Genomic DNA, 24028 nt, shown 5'->3' with positions numbered 1-24028 from the left:
AATAACCCAAAATAAATTAATGGCCACACAAAATAAGTCATGAAAATATGAATGCACAATGGTATAAATCCCTTGGTGGAAACTATAAAATAAATCCTGGCCAAGTGACGCAAGAGCATGTTTACTCCATGGATTCAAATGGAAGACCATTATAGGACAAGGCAAGTCCAGTAAGGGTTGGTGTGACTGACTTGTGTTGCACAGAGGAAAGGCAATATATGGTTTTTGGGGTTTTAATGACCAACTAAAGATTAAAATGTTTTTAAATAAATGAACTAACTCACTACTTGTGAACAAATAGTATCAATAACTGAAAAGCAAGCATGCATGCTGAATGACAAGTGTTTATAATAAAAACTTCAACAAAATATATTGCTTGTAAAACTTGACTCAATAGTATTTGCTCAAACACAACATCCTCAATGGTCTGGAATACCCTTAAATTATAATTCAATATAAGCACATGAAAAGTTTGCTATTGCATCAGTTTGTGCAGTGATAGATCAAAGTAGTCTGAAAAATCTTTTCAATAACATCACAGTACAGTATCAGACGAGTCCTTTAACGCTGATACCAGCTTAACATACATCAGACTGTAAGAAAAGGAAGGTTTAAATTTCACAAGCAGTCAGAGTTCTCTCAGGAACACTAATGGTAAGGAAAAAAAAAAAAACACTATGGTGGAAAAATATACAAAATCTAATTTTTACAAGGGAAGTGTTCTGTCATTCAAATATATTACAGCTGGCTGCCATGAGGAAAACAGGGAACTTTACAACTATACCTCATCAATGATAAAAAACCAACAGACCTGAAAGTGTGCCTTCAAAACTGTACACATGCTACCCATTTTTGTAAGCATACACACAAACATCTACCAATGGAAAGAAGCCCTCGGCAAAAAATTAAAATCCAACAGGAACGAAAGATTATTAACCCTTTGAGATTCCAATTACAACAATTGATAAGATGCAAATTTCATCCCTTGAGATTCTGGTGAGAAGGAAATTAATCCTATTCTACGAAGTCTTTCAGATAACTCAAGTGTTAGTGGTGACAAAGTTAAGGAATGATATGATGATAATGACTGACTCAGACTTGAGTATTTTTGACAGATGGGCACAAAGTCTTCTAATGAGAAAGAGACAAATGAAAGTTCAGTAAATATCAGTGTTGCCAGTTGTAGTAAACCTCAAATCTGTGTAGATAAAGGTAAGTCTGGCCTGCTAGCCAACTCTCATCTGATTACTAATGGAATCATGTTTTGCACTGTCTAGGTGGAAGAGGATGACCAGATACTCAGCCTTCCTTCTTGTTAATGTGACCCTGCACAGCAGATAGCTATTGGACGTACCGTATTTCATAATGCTGCAAAAAGGGTACAAAAATGTTGGTCCCTTTTGATGGAATCTCTGATTTCATGCCAAGATCCATTATTTGGAACCATGGCAAGGTTCAAAGGTATGCTTGCTTAATTTGATGTCTATGAGGGAACACAAAAATACCACAACCACAGTGAGAAATTCATTATTAAAAGGTATTATGACTATCTCACTTCAAACAAGGAGAATATCCTAATGAAAACCTAAAGTAAAGAAAAAGAACAACAATATCAGTATGTGTAATGTGTTCTCGACTGTTCATAAATGTAAGTGTACCAAGATACCATATTAATAAGTAGTTTGAGACCAAAAGATACTTACAGACCTCACAGGATCTGTCCAAAGATTTTATCCTTAAATATTTTGTCAAAGTTGAACTAGTCATAAGTTAAATGAGTTAGACGAGGTGAGACCAAAGTCAACATGAAGAAAAGGAAGAACATGATAAAGTTGGATGCCAAAGGAATAACACAAAGAACCTTTAATACTGTGTAAAGTGAACCAGTCAACAGTATTTAACAAATAACATCTGTTGCTTGAGTATAATTAGTTACACCAACATAAACTATGCACTAATATTTGATGAATGTTGAATAAAACTAAGCAACACTGTACAATGGCTTGAATGTGATAACTAACTACCTCATCTACAGCTTACACCACTTTTCAGGATTCACTTTGTTCACTGATTATTAGCATTACTACTGTATTACTGCATATGCATAATTCATGTGGGGATATCAAGTAACCATGAAAGCCATCACATATAAAAAATCTTGACAGCAACTAACTATTCATATTTCCAATTAATGTGAAACTTGATTAACATATACACTGTCACATCCTGCAATATGAAAAATTTCAATTTGACATTACAAATAACTGTACCTTATTCAGCCATAGCCATACCAGCTTAAAGCTCTAACAGTGAAATATAACATGAGAACAAAAAAATTGCAAATAATACCAAGATAAAGTTCGAAATACTAAAAGCAACAAGAGAAATAAAGAGGACTTATTTTGATAAAAGACAAGAGAGGTACTCTGACAAGCTATTCACACTTTCTATAGAAATTTTATACAGATACTCAAAAAACCAAACCAGTTTCAAGGTTGGTGCTCACGTGCAATGACAGGAAAGCATAACCAACAGGGTACGTAACTCCAAATTTACACTGTCAAAATTTCAACACTGAAAGTAGCACAAGGAAAAGAAGTTAGTGTTTTTTACATCTACAAAGGTTATAATAATTTTCCGTCGGTCACAGCCAATAGGGAAGAAATGAACAACTCTCACCAATACAGTAATATTCAGTGGGTGATTTTCAAAATAAGAGTGGAATTTCTGATTAGATCAGAGCAAATATTATACTGCAATTTATTCAATGAAGTAAAACTAGCACTTAAACCTTCGTGAAGCAAGCAATACAGTCTGTGCAAATTTGTTTTGGACTTGTAATAGAGATATAAAAGTGCAAGACATTTGTTAGAAAAATCTTTTGCCCTTTTCAAAAAGAATGCCCACAAAATATCACCTACCATACTGGATTTGAGATATCTGTAAAAACACAAGGAACAATGTAAATCACAACACACACACAACAATAATAGAAGGGGAGTATAATGCACAATTATAACAAATGAGGAAACATACAACACAGCTCATGATAGTTTTGTGTACTTATCAAGAAATATAAAAAAAAAAAACAAGAATAAATCATAAGAAGAAAAATCTCCAATTCATATTAATACGTTCTACATAGGACACAACATACAATTATCATAGACTAATTATTAAGATGAGTAATTTGCAGTACTTTATAATCTCATAAATCATGTCTCAAAACCAGGAACTCAGCATGTAGGTGAATACTTTATATAAATTTTTAAATCTAATCCAACCTGGGGTAGAATATATTACCAACAACAAGAATTCCTGATAGGGAAACATAATTTACAATCCAAACAGAATAACACATATGGAAGAGATTTGTCCTTACTGTGGCCAAAAAATACATTTGATGTATAAATATAAAACAAGGAAAATATGCCTCTGAAAACATGCTGAAAAAGAACATTAACTCTCCCGTGTACCTAAACGTATGCTAATTTTCTCTTACATTCTAAATTGTCATAGTTTATAAACTCCCATGTATCACACAAACAGTATTAGCAGTTAAAAAAACCCTAAGAACTGATAACATACTAAGAAGAAAGGAAATTCGTAAACAACGGCAATGTAAGCAAAGGGCCTCCGTGAGTGGAAGAATTTCAAAACGGCCCTTTGCATTGCAGATTTGGAACGGAATGGAACATAAAAGTTAGGCCAAAGGCCAAGTGCTGGGACCTGTTAGGTCATTCAGCGCTGAAAGGGAAATTGAGAGTAAAAATGTTCTAAAGATGTAACAGGAGGAAAATCTCGCATCTGCATTATGCAAGAGCTGTAAGGAGAGGGAGGAAAATAAGATGAAGAGAGAATTTGAAGAGGTACAGTAAAAGGAATGAAAGGAGATGCAGCTAGGGGCTGAAGGCACACTGCAAAGAACCTTAAGTAATACCTATAGTGCACCATGTGATGTACACTAATGACACTAACCCCCTACGGAGAAACGGATTTGGAGGCAATGATAACAGGTGTGAGCATTTACATAAGATAAATACTAAATGCCACTAGCCCTCATTTCTAGGCAAGCAAGAAGGCCCATCATTTCTAGGCAAGCAAGAAGTTTGTGGTACCCTATGGGGAAGAGGGCAAAATGTTTGGTCATCAACTCTGACAGATAATAGCTAAGTACCAACCTGGAGTGATATCAGCTAGGAAATTTTTTGTTGAAGTCCAAAAACAACAAATGAAAAGGTAACTGAGTTAATGTAAGGAAAAGATGATACAAGTTTCAAAGGTAACTGAGTTAATGTAAAGAAAAGATGATACAAGTTTCAATGCAAGGGTGAAGAAACAGAAGGAAAATAAAATGGATATGAAAATACTACATCAAAATATTAATATGAAATGGAAATTTTTTGTTGTCCATCTTGTCTTGACTTTTGCTTTTTGTCAGTTTTTGGACCTCTTATAATTTCTGTAAATAAACTTAAAAGCCACATGCAATGTGTGTACTAGTGATGGTTGTACATACATGAGAATTAATTTTAAAGCACTTAAACTACTACCTGGTCCAAAGTCTAGGTGTACATGCATCATTGATGGCTTATGTTTTTATTCCTTTCTACTATATTTACGTTACTATTTAAATTTACTAAAATGTATAAATATACGTACACCTCTTGTACATTTATGTTGTACATCACTGACTTCAAAGATATATCCTATATCAGTAATTTTCAAAACTGCACAGGTCTAATTCAAGAACAGTGCTTTTAAAATATTCTGGGAAAATCAATCTTAAGTCCTTAATGATTATATGAAGAAAAAAAGCAAGAAGACCAAATTCTCCTACTACTGTTTCACTGTAACCTAAAAATCTAAGAGGTTCATACTAACTTTAAAAATGCTTGTCACTAAATACTAGACACTTACAAGTGTTAAAAATAAATTCTATTCTAATGTAAAGTTTTAAAACTGAGGTTATCAATACACTTCCACAACAAAACAACCGGAAAAACTAACTTCACATAAAAAGAAACGCTTCATTGAGTTTGAAAAATTTAAGAAAGAGTTTTCCAGAGGTAACCTACTTACTTATGACCTGAAGAAAATTAAAAAAATACATCTCCAATTCAAATAGCTACAAATGCTTCAGCTTACAAGATACAAAGCATAAGAAGCTCATACATCTAAAATGACTGAATCAAAATAAAAAGTCGCCTTACCATTTACCGACTTCTGAAGTATTCTGTAAATTTTTGCTCTAAGAGGCTGAAATACAATGGCACCAGATGGTAATGTTGTAGTGTAATCTTCTAAGGTTGTTGATGATTCATACGGTTCTCCGCGCAGAATTGTGAACAGGTGGCGCCCAAGTTCCGAATTGATATGTCGTCTCCGAACACGTTCACAAATATCCAAGTCCTAATAATGTTAAAAACCTATCAAGACTTAACATAACAACTAACATCATAAATTAAAGATTTCTTAAATTGACCAAATTCTTATACTTACCCTTATAAACACAAAACACAAATACCTTTTTGTTCAATCTGATACTAATAATAAATATTTTATTTTAGTTTAATCCAGGAGCTGCATCACTGCACCTCGATGCAGAGAGTTAGATTCTTGCTCTGTCACTGGGTTCTTCCCTATACAATGTGACACAAAGTCAAGTGGCTTTTACTCTTCCCTTCTGATTTTTGTGATATGTTTTCAAAATGATCAGCCAGTGCATTAGTCCCTTCAAAAGCACTTATAATGTAATGAACACAGCTTTTCAAAACAAATGGAGTACTGTATTGGGGATAAATTTTAATAATTTTTCTCCAAAAAGTGGATGGAGGAATATTATTTTATTCACTGAAACAAACAATAGATGACCATAACTGAAGTCGACCTCATTTAAGTGTGCTGAACTGAACTCTTCATCTCTTGTAGTTTATAAATTGTTCACTACAGTTACTATGGCACCTAGTCAATACAATTCTTAAAGCTTGATGTACCATAATACCTGAAGTCCCTGTGACTACCTAGGAACTTAGGCTGTTGACTGAACAAGTCTGAAATTTTTGGGAAGGAAGGCTTTCTAGTTATGTGAGACATTCCATAATCAACACTTAGGAACTCTTCTGCATTGCTTTTTATTTCACTTTGAGAGCTGAATTTTTCTAGGCACTAGCAAGGTGACCTATGCTCAGGTAGACTATGTCTTCTTACTTTCAATATTAATGAGCACAAGATCACTTGCATGTCATTTATCCAATATTCTCCAGTGAAAACAAATACAGCAATTATAACTTGCTAATGAAAAGTCAGTGTATGGAAAGGCACCTGTCTGTGTAAGGAAGTGATCAGGTTCAAGTGTATTCAGGACTCCAGTTCTTTAATTTTCTCCACTTTTGAGATTATCTCAAAAACTACACATGCTAGGGACAACAAAATGTTATGTTGGTGAGGAAAATGCTTACACAATATTTTAAAAATTATACGAATCCCTAAATTTTTACAATCAGCAATCCCTCCCCTTATCAGGGTCATTATACCTTGAAAGCTGCCATTTACTTATGACTAAAGTTTGTGGAACTTGAGTTAATTATCTATTATCTATTAAATTAAAACTTGTGATATTTATGGTAAAATAATTTTCTTTGGAACATTTATCTCCACATGTCCCTTCAAACAAACCATTAATTTTTTAGGGGCTTACTTGAATCATAGTTTGTTACCTCAAATTCAGCTTAAAATGACAGATAATTACGTAAAGTGAGAGCTGGAATCTTTGGAAAAAGAGCATCAAATTACACAAGTTAAGTCTACATTAAATACCTATACATATGAACTAAACAAACAAGCTCTTCCTACATACCGGTGAATCTTCTATGTCAGTATACTCATCAGGACCGTCAATATTCAAGTGATACATTTTAATACCCTCCACCAACAACGGGGTTCGACTTTCATCCCTGAACACTGCTCTGCAAAATTCAAGAGGACATAATGTTAGATGTAACACATTTTGAGAAGAGTAAGAGGGGGTTACTACAAGAAATGTACAGCATAAAAGTGTAGCTGGTTACTATTTACATAAAAAAAAGCCAGCAACATGGAAAGCTGTAACAAATTTCATACAACTATAGTAAAAGCTATTTAGAGTCAGGCTATAATTAAGTAGTCACAAATTTATGTTGCAGTAAATGGAATACCTTTGAAACTGAAAACATTCAAATAAAATTTTTTCGGTGTTTCCACAACACTGCTTTTTATCACCAAAACATACTGTGGTTGTTGGCATCAGTGGAATTTTTTTATCCTAATTAAACATCAGTAATAATTGTCTGTTATATGGTTTACTTTGTCAAGGCAAAATCAACTTAAAAATGTGTTAAGTGCATCTCAGTTAGTAAATAAAAACTAAAATAAAACCAACTTTGGACAGAAAAGTGAAGTGAAATTAATTTTCATGCTACATTAATAATTGTATGTACAAACCTCTTATTTACTTATGCTATACTGCCCCGTATGGTGCAGCGAGCCAATAACTGAGTCCTCAATATGTGAAAATGAGTATCCTTCAAAGAGAGAGTCCCTAAACCCACTAATTCACAAAATGCCATTGCTGCCTTGCAAAATTCTGCAGTTGCAGCATGGGGCTGGCAAGAGGGCACTACCATCAGAATAAGGGGTTTACATTAATAGGACCTAGGAATATTTGCATATTTTGTGTATGTCCATACAAAACAGAAACCTTTTTCCTTACTTAGGGTGAAATACTAACTAGGTTGGAGGCAGTAACAACTTTTCAGTGGGTAGACATAAATTAAGTTGATATAACCTCAATATATGTTCATGTCATAACCCTCCTGAACAGCAAGTGGCATATTATGATGTGCTGCAAGTGTGAATAAATCTGTTACTCATTATAAAGATGGTGCAATGTAATATGGGATGTGGATAATAAGAGTACATGAAAAAGGAGCTTTTCAAACATCTGCTTCCTCGCTAGTCCTCATATTGTTAATAACACAACCATCAATTTGATTAACATAGTATTCAATTGAACATTTATTATTTTTCATCAGCATAACTGACATTTCTTAACTTGGACATCATGTCAGCAGTTATTTATCTAGAATTACAGAAGACAGTCTTCTGTATGTCTTTCAGATTACATATCTTGACCAGTTGTCAAAACCAGAAAGACTTTCAAAATGAAATAGAAGAGGATGGGGCCTCATATCCATCAGTGTCAAAAAGTTTCTGTTCTTCTCACAGTAATACTGATGGGAACTTGGATAATCTGATACTCAAGAACCTCTGTGTCTGTCACAGTAGATTGAAATGTCTTCATTCCTGTCATGTTAACACTGGAATTCTGACAATACCTTTTTCAGCAGCCTACTTTGTCACTTTGTGACCACGTTTGACACCAGAGGACTGCACCTCTGATGCAACTCATGAACCTGTTTTTCAGCCAGTGAAATGTTTTGGGAACATGTGCCTCTATGCCAGCTTACTGACAAAGTATTTGTACCTCTGTAACAATGATCAAGTGTCTTTGTTACACAGCAGTGAGTCCTGGGACCCAGTGATACTGATAAAGTCTATTAATGTGTCCTTGCAAGACAAAACCTTCCTGTCATATTTTAATCCATCAGACTTCCAAGAGAGTAACTGTACTCTTAGAACTAAAAAATATTTTTCAAACCACCTTAATCAGTGATGTAAGATGAAATAGACCAAGAATAACCAAATTTATGCCTAACAAACATATGCCTGAACTGCATGAAAACAAAAAAAGTCAAGGCACTTGTGAGGAAAAGGGTCCCTTGAGTGGAAACAATTACCTGGAAGGTAACTGTTTCCAGCATCAAATCTTGGCTAAAGGCTACAACATACATTATGACAGCATAAGCAATATAAGAATTTTGTACTCTGAATGAAAATCTTTCTTTGATACCCTATTAGCATCATGAATCATCTGGCTTCACCACTGAGTCAAATTTCAGAATCTCCTTGGCTATGACTGATGAAAGAATCATTTTAAAATTAAGCTTGAGAATTTTGGTAAGGTGAACTGGTCACATCCCCATTAGTTAAATGGAATAAAAAAAATAAGATGGGAGAAGTACAACTGGGAGCAATAAGTTGTGAAAGGCTTGGTATCACTTGTACCATGAAACTCAAACACATAAAAAAAATTCAAAACATAAATCACTCAATCACCATGGAAAAATTTGAATATCTGGTCACTTCAAATTAACTGAAGTATATGAAGGCAACTTACTTCAAAAGATTACATAAATTCAAGCATACAGCAGTGCAGTATGTGTATAAGAACAACTAAATGACGGCTTACACGCATTCACAAATGAAGAAAAAATGTGAAAAATATGCCATAAGATGCCTTCAATTTACTCATAATTCAATCAACAGAGCTTAACTACAAAGCCAAAAGCAAATAAAAACTTCTTTGAGCTAACAAAGAACAGTATCCTCAAACTAACAAGAATGCAAACCTTTACTTCTTCTAATAACAACCTAATGACAAAGTGATCTGCTATCCTCCTTGGATTTTCTGCTTGAAAACTGACAAATGACTGATAGTTGTACAATACCATGCCATACTGTAATATAAGGTTTACATTATGAGACACTTTACACTGACTATCCCTATCGAATATAATGACAAAACTAAAATCAAAGCAAAAGGGTGAAATTTGCATAGAGTATCAGAGTAAAGAGAGGATAAATGACTTCCGATCTGTCAAAGGGTTGATTCTATCACTCTAACCTTGCCAAAAGTGGCAACTGTTGCAAAAGCTGATCCATGGAGGGTTGCGTGTTCATAAACGTGGCCACTTTGGGGATGAGTATCTCAGGTGGAGGCCTATTACTATGTCTATGGTGATGACTAGACATTTTAAGAGACTGTTGGTGAAACACAATCAACTGCTCCTGGTGAATCACGTCATTACCTGAAAAAAGAATGTGTGTTCCTCTCATGCAACTCTATGAGATCTCTTCCTTTGTTGTTTCACAAACTACAGTATTACAATTCAGGAGACAAGAAACTAAAATTTTTCACCTACACAACAATGGCAATCTAGAGCAATGCAATCAAAATACAATGTCATAAGTCACAAAAAGCTAAAACGAGAAATAAAGTATCTAACATCTCAAAAACCAAAAAAAAAAAAAAAAGTGACACCATTTTAATCAATGATGGAATCTAACATGGATAAAGTACTTTCTAACAGGTACATCTGTAATGACATATAATGGCTGCAATGACAGAGTGACTGCAGTCACATATAATGACCACAGCCACATACAGTGACTGCAATCACACATATCAACTAGGGCATCTGTCATGTACAAAACCCCATACCAATGAGACAAGACAACACGGGCAGCTGGTCAACAGTTATCCGAAGCATTCTTGCCAACGCATTACGATCGTACATGATCGTGTCTAATGTTTCCAGGTTAAGATGGTTGATGGAAAAATAATAATAAGAAGTGTTGTAAATGATGTAATCCGAATCTTGTCCAAGGATCCCCATTGCTCCATGCTTCTTGGCATACTCTGCAACGGCTTTATCACACTCATCCAGACAGGTATAAACTTGACAGCCCAAAATATCCTGGAAATAACATAATTCTTAGGAAAAGACAAACAGCTACTGAAAAATTTCTTGTCAAAATTCTAGCTATTCCTTTAGTTTTAAAAACTTAAAGAAAAATTACCAGACAGATGAAAAATTACTCATGAAAAATCACAATTTCAACTACAGCATCTATGTACCAATTAACAGGAAATTACAAATACACAACTGTTTTAAAAAATGTTTACATGGAAAATATACTTAAGAACACTAATGTACAAGTGAGAAAACACTATAAAAAAAATACAAGGGACATCACAAAGATTATGAGGGGCTTCTAATAACAAATATTGAAAATGACATGTTGAGCATTTGTTATTTACAAAATGCTGAATAACTATGAAGATGCAACTCCTAGCTCGGTTTTTAAACTTGTACACAATCTCTGTTTAGAAAAAAAAATTCCGAAAATACGGTAACAAAATTGAAACAACTGCAGCCCTGTCATTTACATGTAATCAAAAGACCTTGCATGCTATATGAAGCACCGTTTGCAATCACTGAAAAATACGAAAGAAATATCTTTATAGAATACCAAATGTGCTTCTCTTCTTTCACCATGTGGCAGTACAGTTACTATGCTAAAATAGACAATAACAAAAAAAATAGTATCTTGAAAAAATCCATTTGTATCTCTATACCTCTACATATGATGCAGAAACAGACAGAAATCGAGGGGAGGTATCTAATGAACAAACAGACTTGAATGCAGGACACTACAAGCAATTCAAAACCTTTTCCTCGTTAATCAAAGAGTTATGAAGACCTGATAGAGAAATTTCAAAATTTCTGTATTTAAACTGGCAATCTCCACAAAAGAAAAGACAATACTAAAAATATCTAGTTCATTACTTAGCCCTTGCAGCAACTTACAGGGTATGGCATCAACATCTTGAACGACTCAGTGCAAACAAAACACTGATATAATTGAGCACCAAAATGCCATGAAAACCAAAATTTTGTATTTACCAAATTGAAAGTCTTGCGTTAGATTCAAACAAAAAAATCGTCAATACCAATTAATCACTTACACTGACAATGCAAAGCTAATGGATAAGCCAAAGTATTGGTCTTACTCATATGAAGTAGCACTGAAGAAGAACCAAGACATCAAATAACTGAAAACCCAAATAAGTGAATATGTATTCTTTAAAGGCTGTAGATGAACCATAATTTGAAATGAAGTCCTCAAGAACAAAGAAGGCCATAAAATCCTCATTCTTTATTGAGCTTAAAACTCAGGACACTATCTATCTAAGCAAGGTTTTCTACAGAGACAACTCTCACGGCCCTTATAGATTATTATCAATTACTGGTTCCTATCCTCCTATCGCTACACAAGCCAACTAGAATGTAAAGCCAATACAGTCAGATTTTCCATGACTAAAGATGCACGTTATAACAACGTACACCACTCGAGAATTTTCCCTTCACAGTGGACAGTGCTTTTCCAAAAAGAGGGATATAGTAGGATAACACTGTAAGCGCACCAGGATGAGACAGCCAGAATGGATGATATTCAGCATCATGTATTTGAAAGAGTTACAAGTGGGTGCATCAGTGGAGAAAATAAGAGGCCCAAATTACGACAGAGTATCTATATTTTTCAAATGATCATACCTTCAAAGATGCTTTGTGGGAATGAATCATGATTTGCTGTGATCTCCAAACAATTTCAGAACAAGTATATGTATGCAATATTTGTGACTAGAGTGCACACATTCATCCTAATTATACCACTATTTTATTCTTTTCTTAATCTGTATTTTACATAATGAAGAGTACATTTAACTATGCAATTTATGAGACAACAAAAAACACAATTTATAACTGTTTCCAATAACCATTACTTGTAACCAGCCCAGTGTCTTGATCGACAAAATCTCAACACTTCAGTCAGTGTTTTTAAAAGAAATACAGGGAGAAAATGGCAACCAGCCAGTAAATATGTGCAAGTGCATACAGACCCCTCAATCTCTTGCAATTAACATTCTGTTTTCATGTGTATATAAAACAGTTCACTACTTATATGAAATCCCCTAGAATTTTGTGTAAGTTGATATTTCAAGATTGCCTGAATTAGCCAATTCACCTATATCATTTTCTTTAGCTTGCTCCTACGATAATGAAAAACTAAATGGTTTTTCCTTCTACTGTAACTGCATTCCTTCTAATCATCCCCTTTTTAAACAAGACCATCAATCTCCCAAATACCCATCACCCAACCATGAAGCAAGTAGCAAAATCAAATACCTGTACAGTATTAATTACAGGCTCAAGTGTCATTAAATTATGAGCCATGATAATGTAATAGGACATTGTGATTCCTTTATAACTTACCTTAACTATGAGAGGGGTAAAAGCTGCGAGTCCTGTGGGTAAAAAAAAATGTTTCCCATGTTCCAATTCCTTATTTGCCTTTACCATGTTGAAGTAATTTGTTACATCCTTCAAATTCTCCAGCCTGCGGTGAGTCCAGGTCTCTCGCTTGCGCTCCTGAAAAAATTCCATGAGTCTTTATTGTACTTATTCATTAAAACATTGCTTGTAAAACTTCAAGCATTGATACAAGCTTTGACAAAAACCACGGCAAACACAAGTATGGTTACACGTTTGCATTTCATTGTGTTTGGTAGTATCTTATTGTATCTTAATTGTAGTTTTTCAAATGTCATTGATTCTTCACCAACACTACAGTTTTGATTATTAGTGTCACAGCTGGTTTTCCCTATTTCACTTATAGTTTCAAAACAAGTTTTGATGTTTGGTTTAATTTTGTTTAACAGATGGACTTGTATTTTCACTACTACAGTACTGCCAAAGCTTTATTTCTTCCTTGTAAGAGATACAGTACATTTTGTGATAGCTCTTCAGCATTTATTTTGGATCAAATGAGTCTCAGATTTTCTACTATTTTCACTTTCAGTCATTGCAGGAGAAATCTCAAATGTTTTAATTTAGTGCATTTGTATCAGTCCACCAATTCAGTTGTTTCCTTTTGTGATAATTTAATTTTTTTCATTAGCAAATGTTCTGATAAGAATGGAAAATTTGAGAAAAAAAGCTAAAATCATGCATGTGTCATACATACGGGAGTATTGCCATCAAAGAAGAAAACCAAGTTGATGTCATGTTGTTTGAGACTTCGGTAAAATTCCTGGATATGATCTACGTAGCCCTTCCACTGCCCTCCACATATCCAATTAAGACGGCCATAAAGCTTTCGAAGGCATGACATGCCATCCACAACGATGAGAGGGGCTTTGCCAGTGCGTTTTTGATAATCATCGGCAACCTGGTGGAGAAAATTAATACATTATTTAAAGTACAATGAAATGGTAACAATAGCTTTCAAAATTCGACCAATATGCACTGACATTGCATATCATATGTAGGTATTTAGGTAAAATAAGTAATCAATTCCTCCCTAAAATTGCAAATCTGTTGACAACAAAAATAGAAAGAGGTATGTTCATTAGGGGATGATTTTAAATATTTTTTTTTCAGTGCTGTGCCAAGTACACCCAATTACATCACACTGCGTTTAATAGATTTTGCTTCATGACTTTGTTAATTTACTATTCAGTACAGAATATGTTTTTTCCTTAATTTGTCAAGATATTAACATAGGCTATGTGTTTGTTTGCACCTGTTAACTGTATTCTTTTGGGTGTGGCTTGAGTCTTGAAAGCACAGGTGTCATTTTCTAGTGAGCAACTGGTTTGGTTGTTGATACCTGACGGAACTGGACCAGTCCTCCATACAGTTAGTACATGCTCCTGAATCCTATTATTTTTTGTGGTTGCTGCTTTGTACAGTATATATGTCCACTTTGGTTATGATTAAAATATACGATTCTGACTTACGGTACTGCTGTGTCAGTATGATATATAACTGAGTCTCAAATCAAATTACTGTATTAACATTAAATAACACCCTCTAAAATTAGATGAAAAGGTATCCTATCAAATATGGAGAGAATTCTGTTGCTGTAATATAAGACAGATTTGTCTCCTGGAAAACATCTTAGATATTTACTTTGCTTTGCATGGCAGAGCTTGTGAAGCCTGGATGAAGGTACAAATCAATCAGTGACAGTTGTTTTGATACTCGAGAACTTAAAAAACTTGATGACTTATATTTGTTGAAGAAAGGTGTGCATTTCTGGCACATCATGACCAAGAAGTTAAGAAGACTTTTAAATCTGAAAATGAGTCTATCCCGTTTTGCCAATAACTTCACCTGATCGTCTGAGAGAGAGACACCTTGTGTCTCATGAGGCAAAAACCACAATAATTATCAAAGTATGACACATAATAATGTAGTTTTCCTTTGCTATTAAGCACTATTAATGCAAGTGATGATACTGTGTGTCTTAGGCAAGGTGAGTAAGTTGGTGGATTACTTCCTCTAATCATTACCGATATTCAAATCCTTACTATCACCATCCTATGATACACGAGAAAATATCATATCATCAAACGATAAATAATTGAACAACCTTTTATTTTCTGTTCACAGTCATAGTTTGAACAAAGGAACTCTTACAATGCAAACAGAATTTGTACACCCTGTCTAGACAAGTTAATTCAGTTTATTATGGACTAAGGTTGTCAGGAAGGTGACTTATTTCACGAAATATAGTACAATGTATGTTAGTTAGGTAATAAATGCCACGTTTGTGCCATAAAAAATAATGCACCTAATCAACCTGCCATGGCATTTCCCTTAGCATACACATTTAATAAAAATGACCGCCATGGCTCCAAGGAATTGAACTGAAACTATTTTTTATTAGCAACTGTGGATTATCAACTACAAATGGCATCTCATCCATATTTGACAAAGATCAATAAATAAAGCAATAATTAAAGATTTATTTAAATTGTGGCTCTGTATGTCTGGAGTAGCAGGAAAAATATCAACTGATATATGGCAAGAATTTAGAGCAACAGGTTTAATTAGCTGAGAAGTTTCACAATTAAGCTTTCTGTACAACTGCTGAAATGCCATGAAGCACTGGAATGTGAAAGACTGAATGCCATCTGTAAGTCTGAGTTAGAAAAACAGCTTATGGCAATAACTACAATGTAGATACTGAATTTGGATATGCCGCTGCTGCTAAAAATACTTGTCATAATCACTGGATATTCCACTAATCTGCTTGTTTCTGGATATAATCCCTCTATGACATGTGTAATCAGTGATAAATTACCTACTCTTGTATTGTGTGATGTATCAAATGTTCTACAAGCCCAAAAAGAATTCATTAATTATGAAACTAATGTGTGTGTGTGAGAGGAGCCTATTAAGTCAGATAGGACAAAGTACTTGGATTCTGTGTGAAATATTACTGGTGTGTATTACAAGAAAGCAGGTGACCTAGCCTGGCATGGGCCTGGTGTTGTCATTGGTTGTGATAGTAAACAGATCTTGTTGCAGTATGGACAGTTGGAGGATACTGTGTCATGATGCTGCTTTTCATTTGACAGGCACAGGAAAGTTTGAACAAGATAAACATTAAAGGGATTTAAATTCAAATATGTTGGTATCAACATAAAACAATTAGTTGGGAGAATTTTCATTGACCAGTTAAACTAAAATGCATCAACTGAACCCATAAACATAAACAGAACAAAGAATAAACCAACATTAGTGGGAGTCACTCCTTTAACACAACAACAATGGAGGGCTGTCTAATGGCAAAAGTTCTGGACAATTTGGTATGAGATCAAGAAATATTGGCAATTCTACAGCTCCAATTTAAGAGAATTCTTTTTAAAATCACAGCAATGAATCACTCGCTAGCTTGGCTGACTGCGGTTTACTGAATTATGCTGTCTTTATGAAGACTAACAGTTTGGCAATTTCATAAAATAAAAAAGTGGCCAAGTTTACCCTTGCTGATGAAATACTGGCTCTTGTCGATTGTGCTGAAACAAGGGTCTTCTTGTCTACATCTTTGCTAATGTACCTTCACTGGCAGTAAACCAAAAATTAATTTTTATACAGATAATGCTGAAGCCTTGTCTTGAGATAAGCGTAATCATAATTAACATGGCTTCTTTAAAAATACCTGAAGGAGCATATCAACGTTTACAGAGCAAGGTGCCTCTAGTAAGAGCTTGAAATGTTATTTGAGTTATTGTGAAAACAATTCATAGCACAGTACGCTGGTGAAAGAGGGCTGCCATTCAATGTTAGGAGTACATAATGCACAAGGAAGGTGTACAAAGAATACGGATAACCATCAATGGTGTCCTACTGTACAGAGGGCACATGTGCATATGATATATATACTTGCCAAATTATAGAGAAGATTCCAGATGTAGGCTCCACCCAAGAACAGCAGAACCATCACCAAGAGCATGAACATTTTTGGATCAAAGAATAGCAAACTTTCCCCATTTGGCCTGAACAGTAGTTGGACACAGGCAATCGAGAGGTTACAAATTTTAGTATAAATTTAACACATTAACAAGATACAGAAATAGGAAAAACACAGTAGAAAAGAAGGGGTCACAAAAGGAATATACAAAACATTTTAGATACAATTAGAGAGAAATTGGATTATTCATGAGATGAGATAATGAGATTTTGTAAAACTTTACTCCTAAGCTAACAAAATGTGATACATTTCCCTAATTGAATCAATTAGGGAAATGTATTACAAACAGAATGAGAGTGAAAAGTGTTCTAAAACAAATCACATGAGTCAGGAATCGATTAACACTAATGTTTATTACTGAAAAAATATCAAAACTTGACACAGTCCTTCACAATTAAAACAATAAATATGCTTTCCTCTTGAAAATTCTGACAACCTAAGTGGGTAACACAAGACGGTAGATGCTGCAGTCATAAATCTTTTTTGAAGACAACTATCATGGTCATATAATTACGAAGGACGTTAAGATAACACATAACACGAAACTTATGGCACTGTGAAGTAAAAGACCTAACTGTATAGTGTCAAAAACTATAAACTGGTAAAATATGAAAAAGAAGTTAGTTTGTCAAGCTGTACTTCCAAGTAATGTGAAAAACTAGGACTGAATGACAAAGTGAATTTTAAGTATGATTATTAAATCCAGTAATGTAAAAATAAATGTTCTGAAGAAAAGAAATCCAAACTATAAGCCATCCCATAGTGTATTCAAAAGATGTCACAGCAGCTTAAGAACTGTCAGACTGGAGGAGAAATAAGTAATTTCAATTGTTGATTATGGAGGAAAGAAATACGTATTCAGTCATTTGCAAATATTTCAGTAAATGAAAATGTTATATAATGAACTTGGCATCTTCTATATAACAATGATACATACGAACAAATAGTAGAAAATGAAGATAACGTCAAAGAGAACCAAATTCTTCTCATTTTTAATCAATTTACAAAGTCAATATGATATTGAGAAATGAATTAAAAACCAATTACTAATAAGCTTATATTAGAAAACAACAAACAATGCTAAGCTGCTATATTATACAGCCCACTCACGTCAGATGTTTACAAAACAACTAATTAAGAGGTACGATATACTTTCCCATAACCACCCTTGTCTACAATTTACCCCAAAACAAAATCTTCTAGAGTATCTGACTGCATATCTTACCAGTGATCACTGCATAAATACGGAAACAAACTTGCAAAAGATAAAGTTGCAATCAATAATACAAAATAACTTTTCTTCATTTTGCATACATGAACAGGGACCTTTGTGCATCCACAGATATCAGTTGTAAGTACAGTCATTCTAAAATAAAAAGTCATCTGATTATTACCACATTTAACTAAAATAAACTCCACCCTTCCCATCGACAACAGTTAATTCATCAACATGTACAATTCTCCAGTGAATATCCTACCTTCCCTAAGTTGACAGAGTAGCATGCTTGGCCACAATGGCCCTCCAAAAAGGATTGTAGTCCTCGCACTCCCATGGCTGTGGTTTAGTATTTTCACTTAAACCTGAAAAGAAAATTAAAAAATATATTTGAAACAATGATAATAAGAATTAAAAACACCAATTTCTGTCTAATTTCCAATACAGAAGGTGAACTCTGATTAGGACTTATTTTTAAACACACCAAATATATGATACAATTATAATGGGAATTAAAAACACCATTTCTGTCCAATTTCCAATATGGAAGACGAATTTTGATTGGGAATTATTTTTCAACACATCTAATTTACGACCTGTGGGCAAATAACATAGTATACAATAATTCTTCTAACATGGATGTACATACTATTTCTATGTAAAGACAAATTGTATTAAGCAATTCAATGCTCTTATCCACAACTTGAATGACAGAATGGAGAGAAAAAAGTAAAGGAAATAGAGTGGAACTTTTTCAGATAGATGAACCTGCCCCTTAAAGACCACAGGAATCAGTAAAAATGATAGGAAGATAATTCCAAAGTTTGATGCCGCCACAGAGCAGAGTAAAATGAGGATTGCTGATCTTCATGTAGAAAACAGATGAAGAGGCATGCTGAGTAAACTGGATGACTGAAATAGGGCTAGGTCTCTCCTTCAATCTAAAGGAACAACAGGTAAAAGAGAAACTCTATTAAAATAAATCTACAGCATGGTCGATGGTGGTAAGAACTGATCATTTCAATCCTACTAAGCAAGGGAAGAACATGCACCCGAGTAGGCTACATGGGTAATAGTTCAACCAAGGACAGATGAGGACTATACAACAATTTAGCAAAGTAATTTGAATATGGAGAAGAATTTACAGCATTAATAAGATAATCTAACTTTTAGATGCAGATTTAGAAATTTAATCTATCATTTCTCCAGTATAATACAAAATAATCTGAATGCTTAAAATGTTGACAGAAGAGTGGAAATTAATCTCACTTTCATTAAAAATAAATTTCAATTCATGGCACATGATTTGTCAGATATTTAGACTAGCAATTTGTCTGCCATAAAAATGATAGTCCTTGGACATAGGCATTCCAATTAAGTAGTGAATATTTTGAAATGCAACAATGCCTTGAGGATGCATCAATAGCCTGAACACTATTTTCAAAGTATTCTCAATCTTATACATTAGCCTACTTCAAACATGATCAAGTTTCCACAGAACAAAATGGCCAGAAAAGTTACAAAAAACTGTTAACAAGAGGACACGAGTTATATCAAATACCAATAAAACTAATACCAAATAATAATCATCTAGCAAAAACTAAATGAAAGCTACAAAAATAATGGATAATGAGAACCCAAAAGTATGAAGACAATGGTACAATCAAAAAGGTGTGGATTATTATCACTAATACTGAAGTCTGACGAAACAACAGAGCTCAAATTCTCAGCTCAAAACAGGTCTTGTATAAAATTGCCCTATCTGATGCAATACAACCAAACTCATTGGGGACTACTGCTTAAGTGTGCCTTGCACGGCACACAGTATGTGGTAATGAAGCCTCCTTGCAGCATCCCTGCTCTCTGTCTTTAAATTCTCATCTGTTAGTTTACTTTGGTCTCTTCCCAACAAACTGCCCAACTTTTTTAACTATAGCTGCACCTCATTCCAATTTCCACCTCGTGTTTATAAAACAATCTTTACGTACAGTATGTCCTCCACGTCCAGAAATGAGATCCAGTGGTCTCATTACCCCGTAAATGGCAAGTTGCAGAAAACCTTGCCATTCATGTTAAACATATCTTAACACTCTATGTTTGGGGCGTATGCAATTATACTGCCAGCGCTGGTTCCTGGTTAGTCTATGTTGTTGCCTGTCACATGTTGTTCATCCTCCAATTAACCAGATATTGTCTGTTTTGTCTTTTAAACAGGAATGGGTAATGTGTCCTTAAGTATGTCTCAAACATCATATAAAACGACAACTGAGGCTCAGCTTGTTTACATCAAACATATTTGTTTTCTAGGATAGTTGACTGATCCAACTTTATATTGTAATTTTTTCATGAGATAAAGGTATAGCAAATTTCTTATAGTATGGCAACATTTCCTTGCCTCTTGGCATTTATGAATTGTTTTAACATTCATACATTTTATATACATACATCTCACATTCAGAAACATACTGAAACAAATTTCTTATTGCACACTTTATTACTGACTTTTGCAATAAATGAGCATGAAAATAATTTGGAAACAGACTTTTTTGTTTTTGCCACCAAGGATATGCTTCTTATGCTAGCAACACTGAATATATCAATATTAGAAAGATCCCCCTTCTCTCTCTCTCTCTCTCTCTTCCAACTCCCATTCAGATAACCTTATCACAGAAAGTGCTTGTCTTTGTGCTGATGAAACATACTGACAAATAGTGAACCGGATAATTGGCTAATAACAAAACACACAAAATGAACGAGTAATGTTTCCCTATTCGTAAATGGGAGAAAATTCAGTTTACTAATGGACTACCGTACAGGCACATCAGCAGTGAAATTAGTGTCAAGCTGTCTATTATGACGCCAGGCTGTTTGCTTAGCAACACATTAATCACAAGGCCAGGTCTGCACATCTTCATTTACTTCTTTCTGGTTTAATTTTGATGGTCCTTTTGATACACTGGGCAGGGTATACTGTACATGCATTTACTTGTCAGTGCATAATAGTTAATAGTTTTCCTTTAGTAACTTGATCTGTGTCATACCTGTTTTTGAACACGTCTATAATGTCTTGAAGTTTCACATCTTTCAGGCTACAACCATCATTTTATTTTACAAAGTCTGTAAATTAAATAAAACGAAATCACAAATAAAATCCTTAACTAAGCTACAATTCTATTTTTATTTACTGTAATTGAAATGCATATTAAGCTAGCCAATATCAAAGATTAGGCCAAGTATAACAAAAATAGGTTTGTTACAACTACCCCATAACCTAATGATGACAGTAGGGACATATTTTATATTGAAAGGTGCAGACTTTCACATAATCACCCATACCATATCTTTGGAAAGACAACCATCTGCAACTTTAGATTAGAAGTCCATACCAATGGCATACAGTAACAGATCTTTGGCTAAGCAATATGCCTACAATACTTTAAATACTGTAATTGTAAGATGTCATTCTACTTGCTGTTCTCAATGTAAAAGGTCAAGACAATTTATTACCATACACATTTTGTCATAAAAGATAGACATCAGCAAAAGAGTACATTAATATTCATACAACATTTTCATTCTTATTCAAGTGTGTAGTGAAAATTATTGATATCCATCTACTTATTACATTCTACTTTGGATACAGTCATAAGCACTGTGCACAGGTCATTATTGAGAGTTTCAATTTAGGCATACAAATTCAATTGGGAATAACTTTTGGCTACCAAAATATTCAACTGGTAATGAGAAAAGTTTATATACTGTACTCAGAATATCTAACTTTTAAGACAACAACAGTGACTCTTAATTTAGAGAAATTTACGGAAAACAATTTGACTGATATTTTGGAGAATGTTATTTTTTTTGGAAATTACAGTATTTATTACTGTATTAGGAAAACAAATCAAAATCTAACGACCATGAGATACCACATATATTCTGTTGTTCATAATGACTTCCAAGGTGTCTAAAAATCACAATTCCCTCACCAGTCAGTTATGCAAATGTTCCTGAAACACAGCACAGATAATTTGAAAAAAAAAAAAAATCATTACCCAACAAACTAAACCAAGCCTGGCCATCACACTACAAAATCGCAGCAACCTGGTAATCCAAAATGCACTAAACAGCGAAGCAAGAAGATGATCTAAATATATAAAAAAGAAAAACCTCTGTTGGTAGGGACTTTTGTGTAAATATCAATATTAAACACCACACTGTTAACAGATTTTCAGTAAAATATGGCCTAATCAACACTTTTTCTACAGGAATCCATACTTTGTGAATGAGTCACAATTTTACATGATCTAGTTATGGGAAAAATGGAAAAACAATACTTCTGTATGCTAACGACGGAATCCATTTTTTTTCATACAAAATATCAATGCTCTAAACTGATCTGCATACATTAGTTTCCCTGCCAAGTTTTGGCATTTGGCTATTGTCACTTTTATTACAATCCATCACAATTAATATACATTATTAATATTAAAAATTTAAATATTAATACTAGCAATGCTATCAGAGAAGTTGTGATTGCAGACGTGTCATCCTACAATATCCCAAAAATAGCTACTGCTCTAAATAACTCTCTAACAGCTAAGCAAATCTCTATTGGTTAATAAGTGTCCTGAGGTCTACAGGTTTCATATACTCTTCAAACCCTTATGACATTTGGCCCAGAGTAGGGCCCTTTGTTGGTAAACCAAATTAAGGCACCTCCAGCCAGCTTAGCCTCCCTCAACATACTCACTGAAGCTTCAACTCGGATTTGTAATGAGCTACTGCATATACATGCCTTGGCAATCATAAATCTAACAAAAATCAAATTCCTGATATCAGCATACCTAGCCTTATAAGCCCTTTAGAAGGATTACAGCCTCACAAGTCTTGGGTTAGGGGCTTAGGCACCTTACCAACTTGTCACCTTCGTCAGCAAACAAGTGGCACTGACTGTCATTCATAAACAAAACCGTAGAAGGGAGTGCCACCGACAACAAAGATAGCTCTTGCCAATGGCCACAGCTTGACGTAGGTTGAATATGAGAATCTGTCTTAAAAGGTTAATTCAATGATAAATTCTGTGCAGGTCACCTTTGAAAACTTCAGTCTGTGGTGTAGAATGTTATCATTGGTCAAAGATATCTTTGTCATTTGCAGGACACTTCTTTAAAAATAAAAAAAAAAACGAAGACCAGGGCATCTTGTATAGCCTATTCAATACTCATCTCATACCAAGGTGAGATGACAGTCAGACATCATGTCACTACAAGGCGTATACGCAATTTTCGCAAAAGTACCACTTAAAAAGGAAACGCAGAGAGTAAAAAACTCACCACTGTGCCATGAATCGACGAGAAGGTTACGCCTAAATGAGATTTTAACGGAGGCCACAATTCAAACAACACCGAACTCATCACATGTCTCATCACACACTGTTGTCTTTCAATGTTGCCAGAATCTCTGAGTTTAGTTGTCGTACTGCAATGTTGCAGTAAATATATCTAAAACATCATCACAATATACAAATTTAATACACGAGTTCATATGATATTGACTTTCCTATAAGGCAGTAGTTATCAATACATACAGTTGTCCATAATAAAACCTCAAGAGCTAAATTGGTAATTACAATTCATACGCCTGGCACAGAGAAGGCGTGGCTTCAGATATTGATCTCCTGCGCGCTCAGTCCAAAAGTCTATTGCTGTCTAGTTCTTTTAGGATTTCTAATATTCGTTTTATTTTTTCAAAAATAAATGTTTACAT

At 34.3% G+C, this 24028-nt stretch overlaps 1 protein-coding gene across 1 annotated transcript in view; it reads right to left on the bottom strand.

The window, feature by feature from the left end:
* The window catches only part of LOC136853632 (constitutive coactivator of peroxisome proliferator-activated receptor gamma-like), a 29218-nt gene extending 5495 nt beyond the window's left edge, over positions 1-23723 (bottom strand). Inside the window, exons 1-8 of the mRNA XM_067129447.1 lie at positions 23596-23723; positions 18525-18627; positions 13750-13953; positions 12999-13154; positions 10382-10637; positions 9785-9968; positions 6860-6968; positions 5214-5412 (exon numbers count right to left, since the gene is read on the bottom strand). Of these exons, the coding sequence (XP_066985548.1) occupies positions 5214-5412; positions 6860-6968; positions 9785-9968; positions 10382-10637; positions 12999-13154; positions 13750-13953; positions 18525-18599 (1183 nt within the window). The 5' untranslated portion in view covers positions 18600-18627; positions 23596-23723. The remainder of the gene's footprint in view (positions 1-5213; positions 5413-6859; positions 6969-9784; positions 9969-10381; positions 10638-12998; positions 13155-13749; positions 13954-18524; positions 18628-23595) is intronic.
* Positions 23724-24028: the final 305 nt, after the last annotated feature.

Source organism: Macrobrachium rosenbergii, chromosome 27 (genome assembly GCF_040412425.1).
Source record: "Macrobrachium rosenbergii isolate ZJJX-2024 chromosome 27, ASM4041242v1, whole genome shotgun sequence".
Taxonomy (NCBI): Eukaryota; Metazoa; Arthropoda; class Malacostraca; order Decapoda; family Palaemonidae; genus Macrobrachium; species Macrobrachium rosenbergii.
Note: the sequence above shows the minus strand (reverse complement) of the source record. Positions and strands in the feature narration are given on the sequence as shown.